The sequence below is a fragment of the Heterodontus francisci genome, chromosome 28, assembly GCF_036365525.1.
Source record: "Heterodontus francisci isolate sHetFra1 chromosome 28, sHetFra1.hap1, whole genome shotgun sequence".
NCBI classification, from domain to species: Eukaryota; Metazoa; Chordata; class Chondrichthyes; order Heterodontiformes; family Heterodontidae; genus Heterodontus; species Heterodontus francisci.
In genome coordinates, this window is record NC_090398.1 from 33,321,971 (window position 1) to 33,341,270 (window position 19,300).

Sequence of the window (19,300 nt, forward strand, 5' to 3'; positions counted from 1 at the left end):
TTTTCCCCTGTGCCTTTTTCCCCTGTGTCTTTTTCCCCTGTGTCTTTTTCCCCTGTGCCTTTTCCCCCTGTGCCTTTTTCCCCTGTGCCTTTTTCCCCTGTGCCTTTTTCCCCTGTGTCTTTTTTCCCCTGTGTCTTTTTTCCCCTGTGTCTTTTCCCCCTGTGCCTTTTTCCCTGATGCCTTTTTCCCTTGTGTCTTTTTCCCCTGTGTCTTTTTCCCTTGTGTCTTTTTCCCCGTGTCTTTTTTCCCCTGTGTCTTTTTTCCCCTGTGTCTTTTTCCCCTGTGTATTTTTCCCTTGTGTCTTTTTCCCCTGTGTCTTTTTCCCCTGTGTCTTTTTTCCCCTGTCTTTTTCCCCTGTGTCTTTTTCCCCTGTGCCTTTTTCCCTTGTGTCTTTTTCCCTTGTGCCTTTTTCCCTTGTGTCTTTTTCCCCTATGTCTTTTTCCCCTGTGTCTTTTTCCCCTGTGCCTTTTCCCCCTGTGCCTTTTTCCCCTGTGTCTTTTTCCCCTGTGTCTTTTTCCCCTGTGTCTTTTTTCCCCTGTGTCTTTTTCCCCTGTGCCTTTTTCCCTGATGCCTTTTTCCCTTGTGTCTTTTTCCCCTGTGTCTTTTTCCCTTGTGTCTTTTTCCCCGTGTCTTTTTTCCCCTGTGTCTTTTTTCCCCTGTGTCTTTTTCCCCTGTGTCTTTTTCCCTTGTGTCTTTTTCCTCTGTGTCTTTTTCCCCTGTGTCTTTTTTCCCCTGTCTTTTTCCCCTGTGTCTTTTTCCCCTGTGCCTTTTTCCCTTGTGTCTTTTTCCCTTGTGCCTTTTTCCCTTGTGTCTTTTTCCCCTATGTCTTTTTCCCTTGTGTCTTTTTCCCCTGTGTCTTTTTCCCTTGTGCCTTTTTCCCTTGTGCCTTTTTCCCTTGTGTCTTTTTCTCCTGTGTCTTTTTCCCTTGTGCCTTTTTCCCCTGTGTCTTTTTCCCTTGTGTCTTTTTCCCTTGTGTCTTTTTCCCCTGTGTCTTTTTTCCTTGTGTCTTTTTTCCCTGTGTCTTTTTCCCCTGTGTCTTTTTCCCCTGTGCCTTTTTCCCCTGTGCCTTTTTCCCTTGTGTCTTTTTCCCTTGTGTCTTTTTCCCCTGTGTCTTTTTCCCCTGTCTCTTTTTCCCTTGTGCATTTTTCCCCTTTGCCTTTTTCCCCTGTGTCTTTTTCCCTTGTGTCTTTTTCCCCTGTGTCTTTTTCCCCTGTGTCTTTTTCCCTTGTGTCTTTTTCCCTTGTGTCTTTTTTCCCTTGTGTCTTTTTTCCCTTGTGTCTTTTTTCCCCTGTGTCTTTTTCCCTTGTGTCTTTTTCCCCTGTGCCTTTTTCCCTTGTGTCTATTTTCCCCTGTGTCTTTTTCCCTTGTGTCTTTTTCCCTTGTGTCTTTCTCCCCTGTGCCTTTTACCCCTGTGTCTTTTTTCCCTTGTGTCTTTTTTCCCTTGTGTCCTTTTCCCTTGTGTCTTTTTCCCCTGTGCCTTTTTCCCCTGTGCCTTTTTCCCCTGTGCCTTTTTCCCCTGTGCCTTTTTCTCTTGTGTCTTTTTCCCTTCTGTCTTTTTCCCCTGTGTCTTTTTCCCCTGTGCCTTTTTCCCTTGTGTCTTTTTCCCCTGTGTCTTTTTCCCCTGTGCCTTTTTCCCCTGTGCCTTTTTCCCCTGTGCCTTTTTCCCCTGTGCCTTTTTCCCTTGTGCCTTTTTCCCTTGTGTCTTTTTCCCTTGTGTCTTTTTTCCCTTGTGTCTTTTTCCCTTGTGTCTTTTTCCCTTGTGTCTTTTTCCCTTGTGCCTTTTTCCCTTGTGTCTTTTTTCCCATGTATCTTTTTTCCCCTGTGTCTTTTTCCCCTGTGTCTTTTTCCCCTGTGTCTTTTTCCCTTGTGTCTTTTTCCCTTGTGTCTTTTTCCCTTGTGTCTTTTTTCCCTTTTGTCTTTTTTCCCCTGTGTCTTTTTCCCTTGTGTCTTTTTCCCCTGTGCCTTTTTCCCTTGTGTCTATTTTCCCCTGTGTCTTTTTCCCTTGTGTCTTTACCCTTGTGTCTTTTTCCCCTGTGCCTTTTACCCCTGTGTCTTTTATCCCTTGTGTCCTTTTCCCTTGTGTCTTTTTCCCCTGTGCCTTTTTCCCCTGTGCCTTTTTCTCTTGTGTCTTTTTCCCTTGTGTCTTTTTCCCTTGTGCCTTTTTCCCCTGTGCCTTTTTCCCCTGTGCCTTTTTCCCCTGTGCCTTTTTCCCCTGTGTCTTTTTCCCTTGTGTCTTTTCCCCCTGTGCCTTTTTCCCCTGTGCCTTTTTCCCCTGTGCCTTTTTCCCCTGTGCCTTTTTCCCCTGTGCCTTTTTCCCCTGTGCCTTTTTCCCCTGTGTCTTTTCCCCCTGTGCCTTTTTCCCCTGTGCCTTTTTCCCCTGTGCCATTTTCCCCTGTGCCATTTTCCCTTGTGCCATTTTCCCTTGTGTCTTTTTCCCTTGTGTCTTTTTCCCCTGTGCCTTTTTCCCCTGTGCCTTTTTCCCCTGTTTCTTTTTCCCCTGTGTCTTTTTCCCCTATGTCTTTTTCCCCTGTCCCTTTTTCCCTTGTGTCTTTTTCCCCTGTGTCTTTTTCCCTTCTGTCTTTTTCCCCTGTGTCTTTTTCCCCTGTGCCTTTTTCCCTTGTGTCTTTTTCCCGTGTCTTTTTCCCGTGTCTTTTTCCCATGTGCCTTTTTCCCCTGTGCCTTTTTCCCCTGTGTCTTTTTCCCCCTGTACCTTTTTCCCCTGTGCCTTTTTCCCTTGTGTCTTTTTCCCCTGTGTCTTTTTCCCCTGTGTCTTTTTCCCCTGTGCCTTTTTCCCTGATGCCTTTTTCCCTTGTGTCTTTTTCCCCTGTGCCTTTTTCCCCTGTGCCTTTTTCCCCTGTGTCTTTTTCCCCTGTGTCTTTTTCCCTTGTGTCTTTTTCCCCTGTGCCTTTTTCCCCTGTGCCATTTTCCCTTGTGTCTTTTTCCCTTGTGTCTTTTTCCCTTGTGTCTTTTTCCCCTGTGCGTTTTTCCCCTGTGCCTTTTTCCCCTGTGTCTTTTTCCCCTGTGCCTTTTTCCCCTGTGCCTTTTTCCCCTGTGTCTTTTTCCCCTGAGTCTTTTTCCCCTGAGTCTTTTTCCCCTGTGTCTTTTTCCCCTGTGTCTTTTTCCCCTGTGCCTTTTTCCCTGATGCCTTTTTCCCTTGTGTCTTTTTCCCCTGTGTCTTTTTCCCCTGTGTCTTTTTCCCCTGTGTCTTTTTTCCCCTGTGTCTTTTTCCCCTGTGTCTTTTTCCCTTGTGTCTTTTTCCCTGATGCCTTTTTCCCTTGTGTCTTTTTTCCCCTGTCTTTTTCCCCTGTGTCTTTTTCCCCTGTGTCTTTTTCCCCTGTGTCTTTTTCCCTTGTGTCTTTTTCCCCTGTGTCTTTTTCCCTTGTGTCTTTTTCCCCTGTGTCTTTTTCCCTTGTGTCTTTTTCCCTTGTGCCTTTTTCCCTTGTTTCTTTTTCCCCTGTGTCTTTTTCCCTTGTGCCTTTTTCCCTTGTGTCTTTTTCCCCTGTGTCTTTTTCCCTTGTGCCTTTTTCCCCTGTGTCTTTTTCCCCTGTGCCTTTTTCCCTTGTGTCTTTTTTCCCTGTGCCTTTTTCCCCTGTGTCTTTTTACCCCCTGTGTCTTTTTACCCTTGTGTCTTTATTCCCTTGTGTCTTTATTCCCTTGTGTCTTTTTCCCCTGTGCCTTTTTCCCCTGTGCCTTTTTCCCTTGTGTCTTTTTCCCCTGTGCCTTTTTCCCCTGTGCCTTTTTCCCCTGTGCCTTTTTCCCCTGTGTCTTTTTCCCCTGTGCCTTTTTCCCTTGTGCCTATTTCCCCTGTGTCTTTTTCCCCTGTGTCTTTTTCCCCTGTGTCTTTTTCCCTGATGCCTTTTTCCCTTGTGTCTTTTTCCCCTGTGTCTTTTTCCCTTGTGTCTTTTTCCCTGTGTCTTTTTCCCTGTGTCTTTTTCCCTTGTGCCTTTTTCCCTTGTGTCTTTTTCCCTGATGCCTTTTTCCCTTTTGTCTTTTTCCCCTGTGTCTTTTTCCCTTGTGTCTTTTTCCCTTGTGTCTTTTTCCCCTGTGTCTTTTTTCCCCTGTGTCTTTTTCCCCTGTGTCTTTTTCCCCTGTGTCTTTTTCCCTTGTGTCTTTTTCCCTTGTGCCTTTTTCCCTTGTGTCTTTTTCCCCTATGTCTTTTTCCTTTGTGTCTTTTTCCCCTGTGTCTTTTTCCCTTGTGTCTTTTTCCCTTGTGCCTTTTTCCCTTGTGTCTTTTTCCCCTGTGTCTTTTTCCCTTGTGCCTTTTTCCCTTGTGTCTTTTTCCCCTGTGTCTTTTTCCCTTGTGTCTTTTTCCCCTGTGTCTTTTTACCTTTGTGTATTTTTCCCCTTGTCTCTTTTTACCCCCTGTGTCTTTTTTCCCATTGTGTCCTTTTTCCGCATGTGTCTTTGTTCCCTCGTCTCTTTCTCCCTTGTCTCTTTTTTGCCTTGTGTCTTTTTGCCCTTGTCTCTTTTTACCCCCTGTGACTTGTTACCCCCTGTGACCTTTTACCCCCTGTGACTTTTTCCCCCCTGTTTCTTTTTACCCTTGTGTCTTTTTCCCCTTGTCAATTTTTACCCCCTGTGTCTTTTTACCCCCTGTGTCTTTTTACCCCTTGTGTCTTTATTCCCTTGTGTCTTTTTCCCCTTGTGTCTTTTTACCCCCTGTGTCTTTTTACCCTTGTGTCTTTATTCCCTTGTGTCTTTATTCCCTTGTGTCTTTTTCCCCTTGTGTCTTTTTCCCCTTGTGTCTTTTTACCCTCTGTGTCTTTTTTCCCTTGTGTCTTTTTACCCTTGTGCATTTTTCCCCTTGTCTCATTTTACCCCCTGTGTCTTTTTACCCCCTGTATTTTTTTACCCTTGTGTCTTTTTACACTTGTGTACTTTTCCCCTTGTGTCTTTTTCCCCTTGTGTCTTTTTACCCCCTGTGTCTTTTTACCCTTGTGTCTTTATTCCCTTGTGTCTTTTTCCCCTTGTGTCTTTTTCCCCCTGTGTCTTTTTCCCCTTGTGTCTTTTTACCCCCTGTGTCTTTTTACCCTTGTGTCTTTATTCCCTTGTGTATTTTTCCCCTTGTCTCTTTTTACCCCCTGTGTCTTTTTACCCCCTGTGTCTTTTTACCCTTGTGTATTTTTACCCCCTGTCTTTTTTTTTGTGTCTTTTTTCCCTTGTGTCTTTTTTCCCCTGTGTCTTTTTTCCCCTGTGTCTTTTTCCCCCTGTGTCTTTTCCCCCTTGTGTCTTATTTCCCCTTGTGTCTTATTTCCGTCGTCTCTTTCTCCCTTGTCTCTTTTTTCCCTTGTCTCTTTTTTCCCTTGTGTCTTTTTTCCCCTGTGTCTTTTTCCCCCTGTGTCTTTTTTCCCCCTGTGTCTTTTTACCCTTGTGTCTTTTTCCCCTTGTGTCTTATTTCCCTCGTCTCTTTCTCCCTTGTCTCTTTTTTCCCTTGTCTCTTTTTACCCTTGTCTCTTTTTACCCCCTGTTTCTTTTTACCCTTATGTCTTTTTACCCTTATGTCTTTTTACCCTTATGTCTTTTTACCCTTGTCTCTTGTTACCCCTGTGTCTTTTTACCCCATGTGTCTTTTTACCCCATGTGTCTTTTTTCCCTTGTGTCTTTCTTCCCCTGTGTCTTTTTTATTTGTGTCTTTTTTCCCTAGTCTCTTTTTACCCTTGTGTCTTTTTACCCTTGTGTCTTTTTCGCTTGTCTCTTTTTACCCTTGTGTCTTTTTACCCTTGTGTCTTTTTTCGCTTGTCTCTTTTTACCCTTGTGTCTTTTTACCCTTGTCTCTTGTTACCCCTGTGTCTTTTTACCCCATGTGTCTTTTTACCCCATGTGTCTTTTTACCCCATGTGTCTTTTTTCCCTTGTGTCTTTCTTCCCTTGTGTCTTTTTTCCCTTGTGTCTTTTTCCCCATTGTGTTCTTTTCCCCCTTGTGTCTTTGTTTCCTCGTCTCTTTCTCCCTTGTCTCTTTTTTGCCTTGTCTCTTTTTTGCCTTGTCTCTTTTTTGCCTTGTGTTTTTTTTGCCTTGTCTCTTTTTACCCCCTGTGACTTTTTGCCCCCTGTGACTTTTTACCCCTTGTATCTTTTTACCCTTGTGTCTTTTTACCCTTGTGTCGTTTTACCCTTGTGTCTTTTTACCCTTGTGTCTTTTTCCCCTTGTTTCTTTTTACCCCCTGTGTCATTTTACCCTTGTGTCTTTTTTCCCTTGTGTATTTTTCCCCTTGTCTCTTTTTACCCCCTGTGTCATTTTACCCCCGGTGTCTTTTTACCCTTGTGTATTTTTACCCCCTGTCTCTTTTTACCCCTGTCTCTTTTTACCCCTGTCTCTTTTTACCCTTGTGTCTTTTTTCCCTTGTGTCTTTTTTCCCTTGTGTCTTTTTTCCCCCAGTGTCTTTTTTCCCCCTGTGTCTTTTTACCCCTTGTATCTTGTTCCCCTTGTGTATTTATCCCCTTGTCTCTTTTTACCCCCTGTGTATTTTTACCCCATGTGTCTTTTTACCTTTGTGTATTTTTCCCCTTGTCTCTTTTTACCCCCTGTGTCTTTTTTCCCATTGTGTCCTTTTCCCCCATGTGTCTTTGTTCCCTCGTCTCTTTCTCCCTTGTCTCTTTTTTGCCTTGTCTCTTTTTTGCCTTGTGTCTTTTTTGCCTTGTCTCTTTTTACCCCCTGTGTCTTTTTACCCCCTGTGTCTTTTTACCCCCTGTGTCTTTTTTCCCTTGTGTCTTTTTACCCCCTGTGTCTTTTTTCCCCTGTGTCTTTTTTCCCTTGTGTCTTTTTTCCCTTGTGTCCTTTTTCCCTTGTGTCTTTTTTTCCCTTGTGTCTTTTTACCCTTGTGTCTTTTTCCCCTTGTCTCTTTTTACCCCCTGTGTCATTTTACCCTTGTGTCTTTTTTCCCTTGTGTATTTTTCCCCTTGTCTCTTTTTACCCCCTGTGTCATTTTACCCCCGGTGTCTTTTTACCCTTGTGTATTTTTACCCCCTGTCTCTTTTTACCCCTGTCTCTTTTTACCCCTGTCTCTTTTTACCCCTGTCTCTTTTTACCCTTGTGTCTTTTTTCCCTTGTGTCTTTTTCCCCTAGTGTCTTTTTTCCCCCAGTGTCTTTTTTCCCCCTGTGTCTTTTTACCCCTTGTATCTTGTTCCCCTTGTGTATTTATCCCCTTGTCTCTTTTTACCCCCTGTGTATTTTTACCCCATGTGTCTTTTTACCTTTGTGTATTTTTCCCCTTGTCTCTTTTTACCCCCTGTGTCTTTTTTCCCATTGTGTCCTTTTCCCCCATGTGTCTTTGTTTCCTCGTCTCTTTCTCCCTTGTCTCTTTTTTGCCTTGTCTCTTTTTTGCCTTGTGTCTTTTTTGCCTTGTCTCTTTTTACCCCCTGTGTCTTTTTACCCCCTGTGTCTTTTTACCCCCTGTGTCTTTTTTCCCTTGTGTCTTTTTACCCCCTGTGTCTTTTTTCCCCTGTGTCTTTTTTCCCTTGTGTCCTTTTTCCCTTGTTTCCTTTTTCCCTTGTGTCCTTTTTCCCTTGTGTCTTTTTTTCCCTTGTGTCTTTTTACCCCCTGTGTCTTTTTTCCCCTGTGTCTTTTTTCCCCTGTGTCTTTTTTCCCTTGTGTCTTTTTTCCCATTGTGTCCTTTTCCCCCTTGTGTCTTTGTTTCCTAGTCTCTTTCTCCCTTGTGTCTTTTTACCCTTGTGTCTTTTTACCCTTGTCTCTTTTTACCCCCTGTATCTTTTTACCCCTGTATCTTTTTACCCTTGTGTCTTTTTACCCTTGTGTCTTTTTACCCCTGTGTCTTTTTACCCCATGTGTCTTTTTTCCCTTGTGTCTTTTTTCCCTTGTGTCTTTCTTCCCTTGTGTCTTTTTTCCCATTGTGTCCTTTTTCCCCATTGTGTCCTTTTTCCCCTTGTCTCTTTGTTTCCTCGTCTCTTTCTCCCTTGTCTCTTTTTTGCCTTGTGTCTTTTTTGCCTTGTGTCTTTTTACCCTTGTCTCTTTTTACCCCATGTGTCTTTTTACCCCATGTGTCTTTTTTCCCTTGTGTCTTTCTTCCCTTGTGTCTTTTTTCCCATTGTCTCCTTTTTCCCCTTGTGTCTTTGTTTCCTAGTCTCTTTCTCCCTTGTCTCTTTTTACCCTTGTCTCTTTTTACCCCCTGTGTCTTTTTACCCTTGTGTATTTTTCCCCTTGTCTCATTTTACCCCCTGTGTCTTTTTACCCTTGTGTCTTTTTCCCCTTGTCTCTTGTTACCCCTGTGTCTTTTTACCCCATGTGTCTTTTTACCCCATGTGTCTTTTTTCCCATTGTGTCCTTTTTCCCATTGTGTCCTTTTTCCCCTTGTGTCTTTGTTTCCTAGTCTCTTTCTCCCTTGTCTCTTTTTTGCCTTGTGTCTTTTTTGCCTTGTGTCTTTTTACCCTTGTCTCTTGTTACCCCTGTATCTTTTTACCCTTGTGTCTTTTTACCCCTGTGTCTTTTTTCCCATTGTGTCCTTTTTCCCCATTGTGTCCTTTTTCCCCATTGTGTCCTTTTTCCCCTTGTCTCTTTGTTTCCTCGTCTCTTTCTCCCTTGTCTCTTTTTTGCCTTGTGTCTTTTTACCCTTGTGTCGTTTTACCCTTGTGTCTTTTTACCCTTGTGTCTTTTTCCCCTTGTCTCTTTTTACCCCCTGTGTCATTTTACCCTTGTGTCTTTTTTCCCTTGTCTATTTTTCCCCTTGTCTCTTTTTACCCCCTTGTCATTTTACCCCCGGTGTCTTTTTACCCTTGTGTATTTTTACCCCCTGTCTCTTTTTACCCCTGTCTCTTTTTACCCTTGTGTCTTTTTTCCCTTGTGTCTTTTTTCCCCCAGTGTCTTTTTTCCCCCAGTGTCTTTTTTCCCCCTGTGTCTTTTTACCCCCTGTATCTTGTTCCCCTTGTGTATTTATCCCCTTGTCTCTTTTTACCCCCTGTGTATTTTTACCCCCTGTGTCTTTTTACCTTTGTGTATTTTTCCCCTTGTCTCTTTTTACCCCCTGTGTCTTTTTTCCCATTGTGTCCTTTTCCCCCATGTGTCTTTGTTCCCTCGTCTCTTTCTCCCTTGTCTCTTTTTTGCCTTGTCTCTTTTTTGCCTTGTGTCTTTTTTGCCTTGTCTCTTTTTACCCCCTGTGACTTTTTACCCCCTGTGACTTTTTACCCCCTGTTTCTTTTTACCCTTGTGTCTTTTTCCCCTTGTCACTTTTTACCCCCTGTGTCTTTTTACCTCCTGTGTCTTTTTACCTCCTGTGTCTTTTTACCCTTGTGTCTTTTTAGCCTTGTGCATTTTTCCCCTTGTCTCATTTTACCCCCTGTGTCTTTTTACCCCCTGTGTCTTTTTACCCTTGTGTCTTTTTACCCTTGTGTCTTTTTTCGCTTGTCTCTTTTTACCCTTGTGTCTTTTTACCCTTGTCTCTTGTTACCCCTGTGTCTTTTTACCCCATGTGTCTTTTTACCCCATGTGTCTTTTTACCCCATGTGTCTTTTTTCCCTTGTGTCTTTCTTCCCTTGTGTCTTTTTTCCCTTGTGTCTTTTTCCCCATTGTGTCCTTTTCCCCCTTGTGTCTTTGTTTCCTCGTCTCTTTCTCCCTTGTCTCTTTTTTGCCTTGTCTCTTTTTTGCCTTGTCTCTTTTTTGCCTTGTGTTTTTTTTGCCTTGTCTCTTTTTACCCCCTGTGACTTTTTACCCCCTGTGACTTTTTACCCCTTGTATCTTTTTACCCTTGTGTCTTTTTACCCTTGTGTCGTTTTACCCTTGTGTCTTTTTACCCTTGTGTCTTTTTCCCCTTGTCTCTTTTTACCCCCTGTGTCATTTTACCCCCGGTGTCTTTTTACCCTTGTGTATTTTTACCCCCTGTCTCTTTTTACCCCTGTCTCTTTTTACCCTTGTGTCTTTTTTCCCTTGTGTCTTTTTTCCCTTGTGTCTTTTTTCCCCCAGTGTCTTTTTTCCCCCTGTGTCTTTTTACCCCTTGTATCTTGTTCCCCTTGTGTATTTATCCCCTTGTCTCTTTTTACCCCCTGTGTATTTTTACCCCATGTGTCTTTTTACCTTTGTGTATTTTTCCCCTTGTCTCTTTTTACCCCCTGTGTCTTTTTTCCCATTGTGTCCTTTTCCCCCATGTGTCTTTGTTTCCTCGTCTCTTTCTCCCTTGTCTCTTTTTTGCCTTGTCTCTTTTTTGCCTTGTGTCTTTTTTGCCTTGTCTCTTTTTACCCCCTGTGTCTTTTTACCCCCTGTGTCTTTTTACCCCCTGTGTCTTTTTTCCCTTGTGTCTTTTTACCTCCTGTGTCTTTTTTCCCCTGTGTCTTTTTTCCCTTGTGTCCTTTTTCCCTTGTGTCCTTTTTCCCTTGTGTCTTTTTTTCCCTTGTGTCTTTTTACCCCCTGTGTCTTTTTTCCCCTGTGTCTTTTTTCCCTTGTGTCTTTTTTCCCATTGTGTCCTTTTCCCCCTTGTGTCTTTGTTTCCTAGTCTCTTTCTCCCTTGTGTCTTTTTACCCTTGTGTCTTTTTACCCTTGTCTCTTTTTACCCCCTGTATCTTTTTACCCCTGTATCTTTTTACCCTTGTGTCTTTTTACCCTTGTGTCTTTTTACCCCTGTGTCTTTTTACCCCATGTGTCTTTTTTCCCTTGTGTCTTTTTTCCCTTGTGTCTTTCTTCCCTTGTGTCTTTTTTCCCATTGTGTCCTTTTTCCCCATTGTGTCCTTTTTCCCCTTGTCTCTTTGTTTCCTCGTCTCTTTCTCCCTTGTCTCTTTTTTGCCTTGTGTCTTTTTTGCCTTGTGTCTTTTTACCCTTGTCTCTTTTTACCCCATGTGTCTTTTTACCCCATGTGTCTTTTTTCCCTTGTGTCTTTCTTCCCTTGTGTCTTTTTTCCCATTGTCTCCTTTTTCCCCTTGTGTCTTTGTTTCCTAGTCTCTTTCTCCCTTGTCTCTTTTTACCCTTGTCTCTTTTTCCCCTTGTCTCATTTTACCCCTTGTCTCTTGTTACCCCTGTATCTTTTTACCCTTGTGTCTTTTTACCCCTGTGTCTTTTTTCCCATTGTGTCCTTTTTCCCCATTGTGTCCTTTTTCCCCATTGTGTCCTTTTTCCCCTTGTCTCTTTGTTTCCTCGTCTCTTTCTCCCTTGTCTCTTTTTTGCCTTGTGTCTTTTTACCCTTGTGTCGTTTTACCCTTGTGTCTTTTTACCCTTGTGTCTTTTTCCCCTTGTCTCTTTTTACCCCCTGTGTCATTTTACCCTTGTGTCTTTTTTCCCTTGTCTATTTTTCCCCTTGTCTCTTTTTACCCCCTTGTCATTTTACCCCCGGTGTCTTTTTACCCTTGTGTATTTTTACCCCCTGTCTCTTTTTACCCCTGTCTCTTTTTACCCCTGTCTCTTTTTACCCTTGTGTCTTTTTTCCCTTGTTCTTTTTTCCCCCAGTGTCTTTTTTCCCCCAGTGTCTTTTTTCCCCCTGTGTCTTATTACCCCCTGTATCTTGTTCCCCTTGTGTATTTATCCCCTTGTCTCTTTTTACCCCCTGTGTATTTTTACCCCCTGTGTCTTTTTACCTTTGTGTATTTTTCCCCTTGTCTCTTTTTACCCCCTGTGTCTTTTTTCCCATTGTGTCCTTTTCCCCCATGTGTCTTTGTTCCCTCGTCTCTTTCTCCCTTGTCTCTTTTTTGCCTTGTCTCTTTTTTGCCTTGTGTCTTTTTTGCCTTGTCTCTTTTTACCCCCTGTGACTTTTTACCCCCTGTGACTTTTTACCCCCTGTTTCTTTTTACCCTTGTGTCTTTTTCCACTTGTCACTTTTTACCCCCTGTGTCTTTTTACCTCCTGTGTCTTTTTACCTCCTGTGTCTTTTTACCCTTGTGTCTTTTTAGCCTTGTGCATTTTTCCCCTTGTCTCATTTTACGCCCTGTGTCTTTTTACCCCCTGTGTCTTTTTACCCTTGTGTCTTTTTTCCCTTGTGTACTTTTCCCCTTGTGTCTTTTTCCCCTTGCGTCTTTTTACCCCCTGTGTCTTTTTACCCTTGTGTATTTATACCCCCTGTGTCTTTTTTTTTTAGTGTCTTTTTTCCCTTGTGTCTTTTTTTCCCTTGTGTCTTTGTTCTCTAGTCTCTGTCTCCCCTGTCTCTTTTTTCCCTTTGTGCCTTTTTACCCTTGTCTCTTTTTGCCCTTGTGTCTTTTTTCACCGTGTATCTTTTTTACCCCTGTCTCTTTTTACCCTTGTGTCTTTTTCCCCTTGTGTCTTATTTCCCTCGTCTCTTTCTCCCTTGTCTCTTTCTCCCTTGTCTCTTTTTACCCTTGTCTCTTTTTACCCCCTGTGTCTTTTTACCCTTGTGTATTTTTCCCCTTGTCTCATTTTACCCCCTGTGTCTTTTTACCCCCTGTCTTTTTACCCTTGTGTCTTTTTTCCCTTGTGTCTTTTTCCCCTTGTGTCTTATTTCCCTCGTCTCTTTCTCCCTTGTCTCTTTTTTCCCTTGCCTCTTTTTACCCTTGTCTCATTTTACCCCCTGTGTCTTTTTACCCCCTGTCTTTTTACCCCCTGTCTTTTTACCCCCTGTCTTTTTACCCCCTGTCTTTTTACCCCCTGTCTTTTTACCCCCTGTGTCTTTTTACCCCATGTGTCTTTTTACCCCATGTGTCTTTTATCCCTTGTGTCCTTTTTCCCCTTGTGTCTTTGTTTCCTCGTCTCTTTCTCCCTTGTCTCTTTTTTGCCTTGTCTCTTTTTTGCCTTGTCTCTTTTTTCCCCCTGTGTCTTTTTCCCCTTGTGTATTTTTCCCCTTGTGTATTTTTCCCCTTGTCTCTTTTTACCCCCTGTGTCTTTTTACCCCCTGTGTCTTTTTACCCTTGTGTCTTTTTGCCCTTGTGTCTTTATTCCCTTGTGTATTTTCCCCCTTGTCTCTTTTTACCCTTGTGTCTTTTTTCCCTTGTGTCTTTTTTCCCTTGTGTCTTTTTTCCCCTGTGTCTTTTTTCCCCTGTGTCTTTTTTCCCCTGTGTATTTTTTCCCTTGTGTCTTTTTTCCCCTGTGTCTTTTCTCACTTGTGTCTTGTCTCACTTGTGTCTTTTTTCCCCTGTGTCTTTTTTCCCCTGTGTCTTTTTTCCCTTGTGTCTTTTTTCCCTTGTGTCTTTTTTCTCCTGTGTCTTTTTTCCCTTGTGTCTTATTTCCCCCTGTGTCTTTTTTCCCCTGTGTCTTTTTACCCTTGTCTCTTTTCACCCTTGTCTCTTTTTTCCCTTGTGTCTTTTTTCCCTCTGTCTTTTTACCCACTGTGTCTTTTTACCCTTGTGTCTTTATTCCCTTGTGTCTTTTTACCCCCTGTGTCTTTTTACCCTTGTGTATTTTTACCCCCTGTGTCTTTTTTTTAAGTGTCTTTTTTCGCTTGTCTCTTTTTACCCCCTGTGTCTTTTTTCCCTTGTGTCTTTTTACCCCATGTGTCTTTTTTCCCCCTGTGTCTTTTTACCCTTGTCTCTTTTTGCCCTTGTGTCTTTTTTCACCGTGTATCTTTTTTACCCCTGTCTCTTTTTTCCCTTGTGTCTTTTTCCCCGTTGTCTTTTTTCCCATTGTGTCTTTTTTCCCATTGTGTCCTTTTTCCCCTTGTGTCTTTGTTTCCTAGTCTCTTTCTCCCTTGTCTCTTTTTACCCTTGTCTCTTTTTATCCTTGTCTCTTTTTACCCCCTGTGTCTTTTTTCCTTTGTGTCTTTTTACCCCATGTGTCTTTTTTTCCCTTGTGTCTTTGTTCTCTAGTCTCTTTCTCCCCTGTCTCTTTTTCCCTTGTGTCTTTTTTCCCCCTGTGTCTTTTTACCCTTGTCTCTTTTTGCCCTTGTGTCTTTTTTCACCGTTTATCTTTTTTACCCCTGTCTCTTTTTCCCCTTGTGTCTTTTTCCCCTTGTGTCTTATTTCCCCTTGTGTCTTATTTCCCTCGTCTCTTTTTTCCCTTGTGTCTTTTTCCCCGTTGTCTTTTTTCCCTTGTGTCTTTTTTCCCATTGTGTCCTTTTTCCCCTTGTGTCTTTGTTTCCTAGTCTCTTTCTCCCTTGTCTCTTTTTACCCTTGTCTCTTTTTATCATTGTCTCTTTTTACCCCCTGTGTCTTTTTACCCTTGTGTATTTTTCCCCTTGTCTCATTTTACCCCCTGTGTCTTTTTACCCCCTGTGTCTTTTTACCCCTTGTGTCTTTTTACCCTTGTGTCTTTTTTCCCTTTTCCATTGTTACCCCTGTGTCTTTTTACCCCATGTGTCTTTTTTCCCATTGTGTCCTTTTTCCCCTTTTGTCTTTGTTTCCTCGTCTCTTTCTCCCGTGTCTCTTTTTTGCCTTGTCTCTTTTTTGCCTTGTGTCTTTTTTGCCTTGTCTCTTTTTACCCCCTGTGACTTTTTACCCCCTGTGTCTTTTTACCCTTGTGTCTTTTTACCCTTGTGTCTATTTTCCCTTGTGTAATTTTCCCTTTGTCTCTTTTTACCCCCTGTGACTTTTTACCCCCTGTGACTTTTTACCCCCTGTGACTTTTTACCCTTGTGTCTTTTTTCCCTTGTGTATTTTTCCCCTTGTCTCTTTTTACCCCCTGTGTCTTTTTACCCTTGTGTCTTTTTACCCCCTGTGTCTTTTTACCCCCTGTGTCTTTTTTCCCTTGTGTCCTTTTTCCCTTGTGTCTTTTTTTCCCTTGTGTCTTTTTACCCCCTGTGTCTTTTTTCCCCTGTGTCTTTTTTCCCCTGTGTCTTTTTTCCCTTGTGTCCTTTTCCCCCTTGTGTCTTTGTTTCCTAGTCTCTTTCTCCCTTGTGTCTTTTTACCCTTGTGTCTTTTTACCCTTGTCTCTTTTTACCCTTGTCTCTTTTTACCCCCTGTATCTTTTTACCCCTGTATCTTTTTACCCCTGTGTCTTTTTACCCTTGTGTCTTTTTACCCTTGTGTTTTTTTTACCCCTGTGTCTTTTTACCCCATGTGTCTTTTTTCCCTTGTGTCTTTCTTCCCTTGTGTCTATTTTCCCATTGTGTCCTTTTTCCCCTTGTCTCTTTGTTTCCTCGTCTCTTTCTCCCTTGTCTCTTTTTTGCCTTGTGTCTTTTTTGCCTTGTGTCTTTTTACCCTTGTCTCTTTTTACCCCATGTGTCTTTTTACCCCATGTGTCTTTTTTCCCTTGTGTCTTTCTTCCCTTGTGTCTTTTTTCCCATTGTCTCATTTTTCCCCTTGTGTCTTTGTTTCCTAGTCTCTTTCTCCCTTGTCTCTTTTTACCCTTGTCTCTTTTTACCCCCTGTGTCTTTTTACCCTTGTGTATTTTTCCCCTTGTCTCATTTTACCCCCTGTGTCTTTTTACCCTTGTGTCTTTTTACCCTTGTCTCTTGTTACCCCTGTGTCTTTTTACCCCATGTGTCTTTTTTCCCATTGTGTCCTTTTTCCCATTGTGTCCTTTTTCCCATTGTCTCTTTGTTTCCTCGTCTCTTTCTCCCTTGTCTCTTTTTTGCCTTGTGTCTTTTTTGCCTTGTGTCTTTTTACCCTTGTCTCTTGTTACCCCTGTATCTTTTTACCCTTGTGTCTTTTTACCCCTGTGTCTTTTTTCCCATTGTGTCCTTTTTCCCCTTGTCTCTTTGTTTCCTCGTCTCTTTCTCCCTTGTCTCTTTTTTGCCTTGTGTCTTTTTACCCTTGTCTCTTTTTACCCCTGTGTCTTTTTACCCCTTGTGTCTTTTTTCCCCTAGTCTCTTTCTCCCTTGTGTCTTTTTCCCCTTGTCTCATTTTACCCCCGGTCTCTTTTTACCCCCTGTGTCTTTTTTCCCTTGTGTAATTTTCCCCTTGTCTCTTTTTACCCTTGTGTCTTTTTCCCCTTGTCTCTTTTTACCCCCTGTGTCTTTTTACCCTTGTGTCTTTTTTTCCCTTGTCTCTTTTCACCCCCTGTGTCTTTTTTCCCTTGTGTAATTTTCCCCTTGTCTCTTTTCACCCCCTGTGTCTTTTTTCCCTTGTGTATTTTTCCCCTTGTGTCTCATTTTACCCCTTGTCTCTTTTTACCCTTGTGTAATTTTCCCCTTGTCTCTTTTTACCCCCGTCTTTTTTCCCTTGTGTCTTTTTCCCCTTGTCTCATTTTACCCCTTGTCTCTTTTTACCCTTGTGTAATTTTCCCCCTTGTGTCTTTTTCCCTTTGTCTCTTTTTACCCTTGTGTCTTTTTTTCCCTTGCCTCTTTTTACCCCTTGTCTCTTTTTACCTATTGTGTCCTTTTTTCCCCATGTGTCTTTGTTCCCTAGTCTCTTTTTTCCCCCTGTGTCTTTTTACCTTTGTGTATTTTTCTCCTTGTCTCTTTTTACCCCCTGTGTCTTTTTTCCCTTGTGTAATTTTCCCCTTGTGTCTTTTTTCCCTTGTCTCATTTTACACCTCATCTCTTTTTTCCCTTGTGTAATTTTCCCCTTGTCTCTTTTTACCCCCTGTGTCTTTTTTCCCTTGTGTAATTTTCCAATTGTCTCTTTTTACCCCCTGTGTCTTTTTTCCCTTGTCTCATTTTACCCCTTGTCTCTTTTTACCCCATGTGTCTTTGTTCGCTAGTCTCTTTCTCCCTTGTCTCTTTTTTCCCCCTGTTTCTTGTTCCCCTTGTCTCTTTTTACCCCCTGTATCTTTTTACCTTTGTGTATTTTTCCCCTTGTCTCTTTTTACCCCGTGTCTTTTTACCTTTGTGTATTTTTCCCCTTGTCTCTTTTTACCTTTGTGTATTTTTCCCCTTGTCTCTTTTTACCTCCTGTATCTTTTTATCTTTGTGTATTTTTCCCCTTGTCTCTTTTTACCTCCTGTGTCTTTTTTCCCTTGTGTCTTCTTTTCCTTGTGTATTTTTCCCCTTGTCTCTTTTTACCCTTTTCTCTTGTTTAGAGATACAGCACTGAAACAGGCCCTTCGGCCCACCGAGTCTGTGCCGACCATCAACCACCCATTGATACTAATCCTACATTAAACCCATATTCCTACCACATTCCCACCTGTCCCTATCTTTCCCTGCCACCTACCAACACTAGGGGCAATTTATAACGGCCAATTAACCTATCAACCAGCAAGTCTTTGGCATATGGGAGGAAACCGGAGCACCCGGAGGAAACCCACACATACACAGGGAGAACTTGCAAACTCCACACAGGCAGTACCCAGAATTGAACCCGGGTCGCTGGAGCTGTGAGGCTGTGGTGCTAACCACTGCGCCACTGTGCCGCCACTGTCCCTTTTTACCATTGTGTCTCTTTTCCCCCTGTGTCTCTTTTCCCCGTGTCTCTTTTCCCCGTGTCTCTTTTCCCCGTGTCTCTTTTCCCCCGTGTCTCTTTTCCCCCGTGTCTCTTTTCCCCCGTGTCTCTTTTCCCCCGTGTCTCTCTTTTCCCCCGTGTCTCTTTTCCCCCGTGTCTCTTTACCCCCCTGTCTCTTTTTTCCCCCCTGTCTCTCTTTCCCCCGTGTCTCTCTTTCCCCCGTGTCTCTTTTTGCCCCGTCTCTTTTTGCCCTGTGTTTCTTTTTGCCCTGTGTCTCTTTTCCCCCATGGCTCCTTTATCCTCCTGTGTCTCCTTTTCCCCTGTGTCTCCTTTTCCCCTGTGTCTCCTTTTCCCCTGTGTCTCTTTTTTCCCCGTGTCTCTTTTTCCCCCGTGTCTCGTTTTCCCCCCGTGTCTCGTTTTCCCCCCGTGTCTCGTTTTTCCCCCTGTGTCTCTTTTTCCCCCGTGTCTCTTTTTCCCCCGTGTCTCTTTTTCCCCCGTGTCTCTTTTTCCCCCGTGTCTCTTTTTGCCCCCGTGTCTCTTTTTGCCCCTGTGTCTTTTTTCACCCGTGTCTCCTTTTCCCCCGTGTCTCTTTTTTCCCCGCGTCTCTTTTTCCCCGTGTCGATTTTTAACCCGAGTCTCCTTTTTCCCCATGTCTCTTTTTTTCCCCCGTCTCTTTTTTTCCCCCTGTCTCTTCCTTTTCCCTGTGTCTCTTTTGTCCCCGTGTCTCTTTTGTCCCCGTGTCTCTTTTGTCCCCGTGTCTCTTTTGTCCCCGTGTCTCTTTTTCCCCCGTCTCTCTTTTTCCCCCTGTCTCTCTCTTTTCCCCTGTCTCTCTCTTCACCCCCGCGCCTCTTCTTCCCCCATGTCTATTTTTAACCCGAGTCTCCTTTTTCCCCATGTCTCTTTTCCCCATGTCTGTTTTTCTTCCCCTGTCTCTCTCTTGTCCCCCATGTCTCTTTTTGCCCCGTGTCTCTTTGTTCCCATGTCTCTTTTTCCCCCTGTCTCTCTTTTTCCCCCTGTCTCTCTTTTTCACCCCTGTCTTTCTCTTTTCCCCCGTGTCTCTTTTTTCCACTGGGTCTCTTTCTTCCCCGTGTCTCTTTTTTCCCCTGTGTCTCTTTTTTCCCCTGTGTCTCTTTTTTTCCCCTGTGTCTCTTATTTCCCCTGTGTCTCTTATTTCCCCTGTGTCTCATATTTTCCCTTGTGTCTCTTATTTTCACTTGTGTCTCATTTTACCCCTGTGTTTCTTTCTTCCCTGTGTTTCTTTCTTCCCTCTGTTTCTTTCTTCCGTGTCTCGTTTTTCCCCCCGTGTCTCTTTTTCCCCCGTGTCTCTTTTTCCCCCGTGTCTCTTTTTCCCCCGTGTCTCTTTTTCCCCCGTGTCTCTTTTCCCCCCGTGTCTCTTTTTCCCCCGTGTCTCTTTTTGCCCCCGTGTCTCTTTTTGCCCCCGTGTCTCTTTTTGCCCCCGTGTCTCTTTTCACCCGTGTCTCCTTTTCCCCCGGGTCTCGTTTTCCCCCGTGTCTCTTTTTTCCCCGCGTCTCTTTTTCCCCGTGTCGATTTTTAACCCGAGTCTCCTTTTTCCCCATGTCTCTTTTCCCCATGTCTCTTTTTTTCCCCCTGGCTCTCCCTTTTCCCTGTCTCTCCCTTTTCCCTGTCTCTCCCTTTTCCCCGTGTCTCTTTTGTCCCCGTGTCTCTTTTGTCCCCGTGTCTCTTTTGTCCCCGTGTCTCTTTTTCCCCCTGTCTCTCTCTTTTCCCCTGTCTCTCTCTTCACCCCCGCGTCTCTTCTTCCCCCATGTGTATTTTTAACCCGAGTCTCCTTTTTCCCCATGTCTCTTTTCCCCATGTCTGTTTTTCTTCCCCGTCTCTCTCTTTTCCCGCATGTCTCTTTTTGCCCCGTGACTCTTTGTTCCCATGTCTCTTTTTCCCCCTGCCTCTCTTTTTCCCCCTGTCTCTCTTTTTCCCCCCGTCTCTCTTTTTTCCCCCCTGTCTCTTTTTTCCACTGGGTCTCTTTCTTCCCCGTGTCTCTTTCTTCCCCGTGTCTCTTTTTTCCCCTGTGTCTCTTTTTTCCCTTGTGTCTCTTTTTTTCCCCTGTGTCTCTTTTTTTCCCCTGTGTCTCTTATTTCCCCTGTGTCTCATATTTTCCCCTGTGTCTCATATTTTCCCCTGTGTCTCAT

The 19,300-nt window shown here is 43.4% G+C and overlaps 3 protein-coding genes across 3 annotated transcripts; all 3 read right to left on the reverse strand.

Moving 5' to 3' along the window:
• Positions 1-7,756: 7,756 nt before the first annotated feature.
• Positions 7,757-10,661, reverse strand: LOC137345201 (putative uncharacterized protein DDB_G0292636). The gene is made up of 2 exons (XM_068008663.1): positions 10,575-10,661; positions 7,757-8,137 (listed from the first exon to the last, which is right to left on the reverse strand). The coding sequence occupies exons 1-2, from the start codon at positions 10,659-10,661 to the stop codon at positions 7,757-7,759; spliced, it is 468 nt and encodes a 155-aa protein (XP_067864764.1).
• A 2,185-nt stretch (positions 10,662-12,846) lies between these two features.
• On the reverse strand, positions 12,847-15,105 carry LOC137345202 (putative uncharacterized protein DDB_G0292636). The gene is made up of 2 exons (XM_068008664.1): positions 14,866-15,105; positions 12,847-13,194 (listed from the first exon to the last, which is right to left on the reverse strand). The coding sequence occupies exons 1-2, from the start codon at positions 15,103-15,105 to the stop codon at positions 12,847-12,849; spliced, it is 588 nt and encodes a 195-aa protein (XP_067864765.1).
• A 2,015-nt stretch (positions 15,106-17,120) lies between these two features.
• On the reverse strand, positions 17,121-17,786 carry LOC137345203 (uncharacterized). The gene has a single exon (XM_068008665.1). It carries the CDS (start codon positions 17,784-17,786, stop codon positions 17,121-17,123), a length of 666 nt encoding a protein of 221 aa, XP_067864766.1.
• Between the last annotated feature and the right edge of the window lie 1,514 nt (positions 17,787-19,300).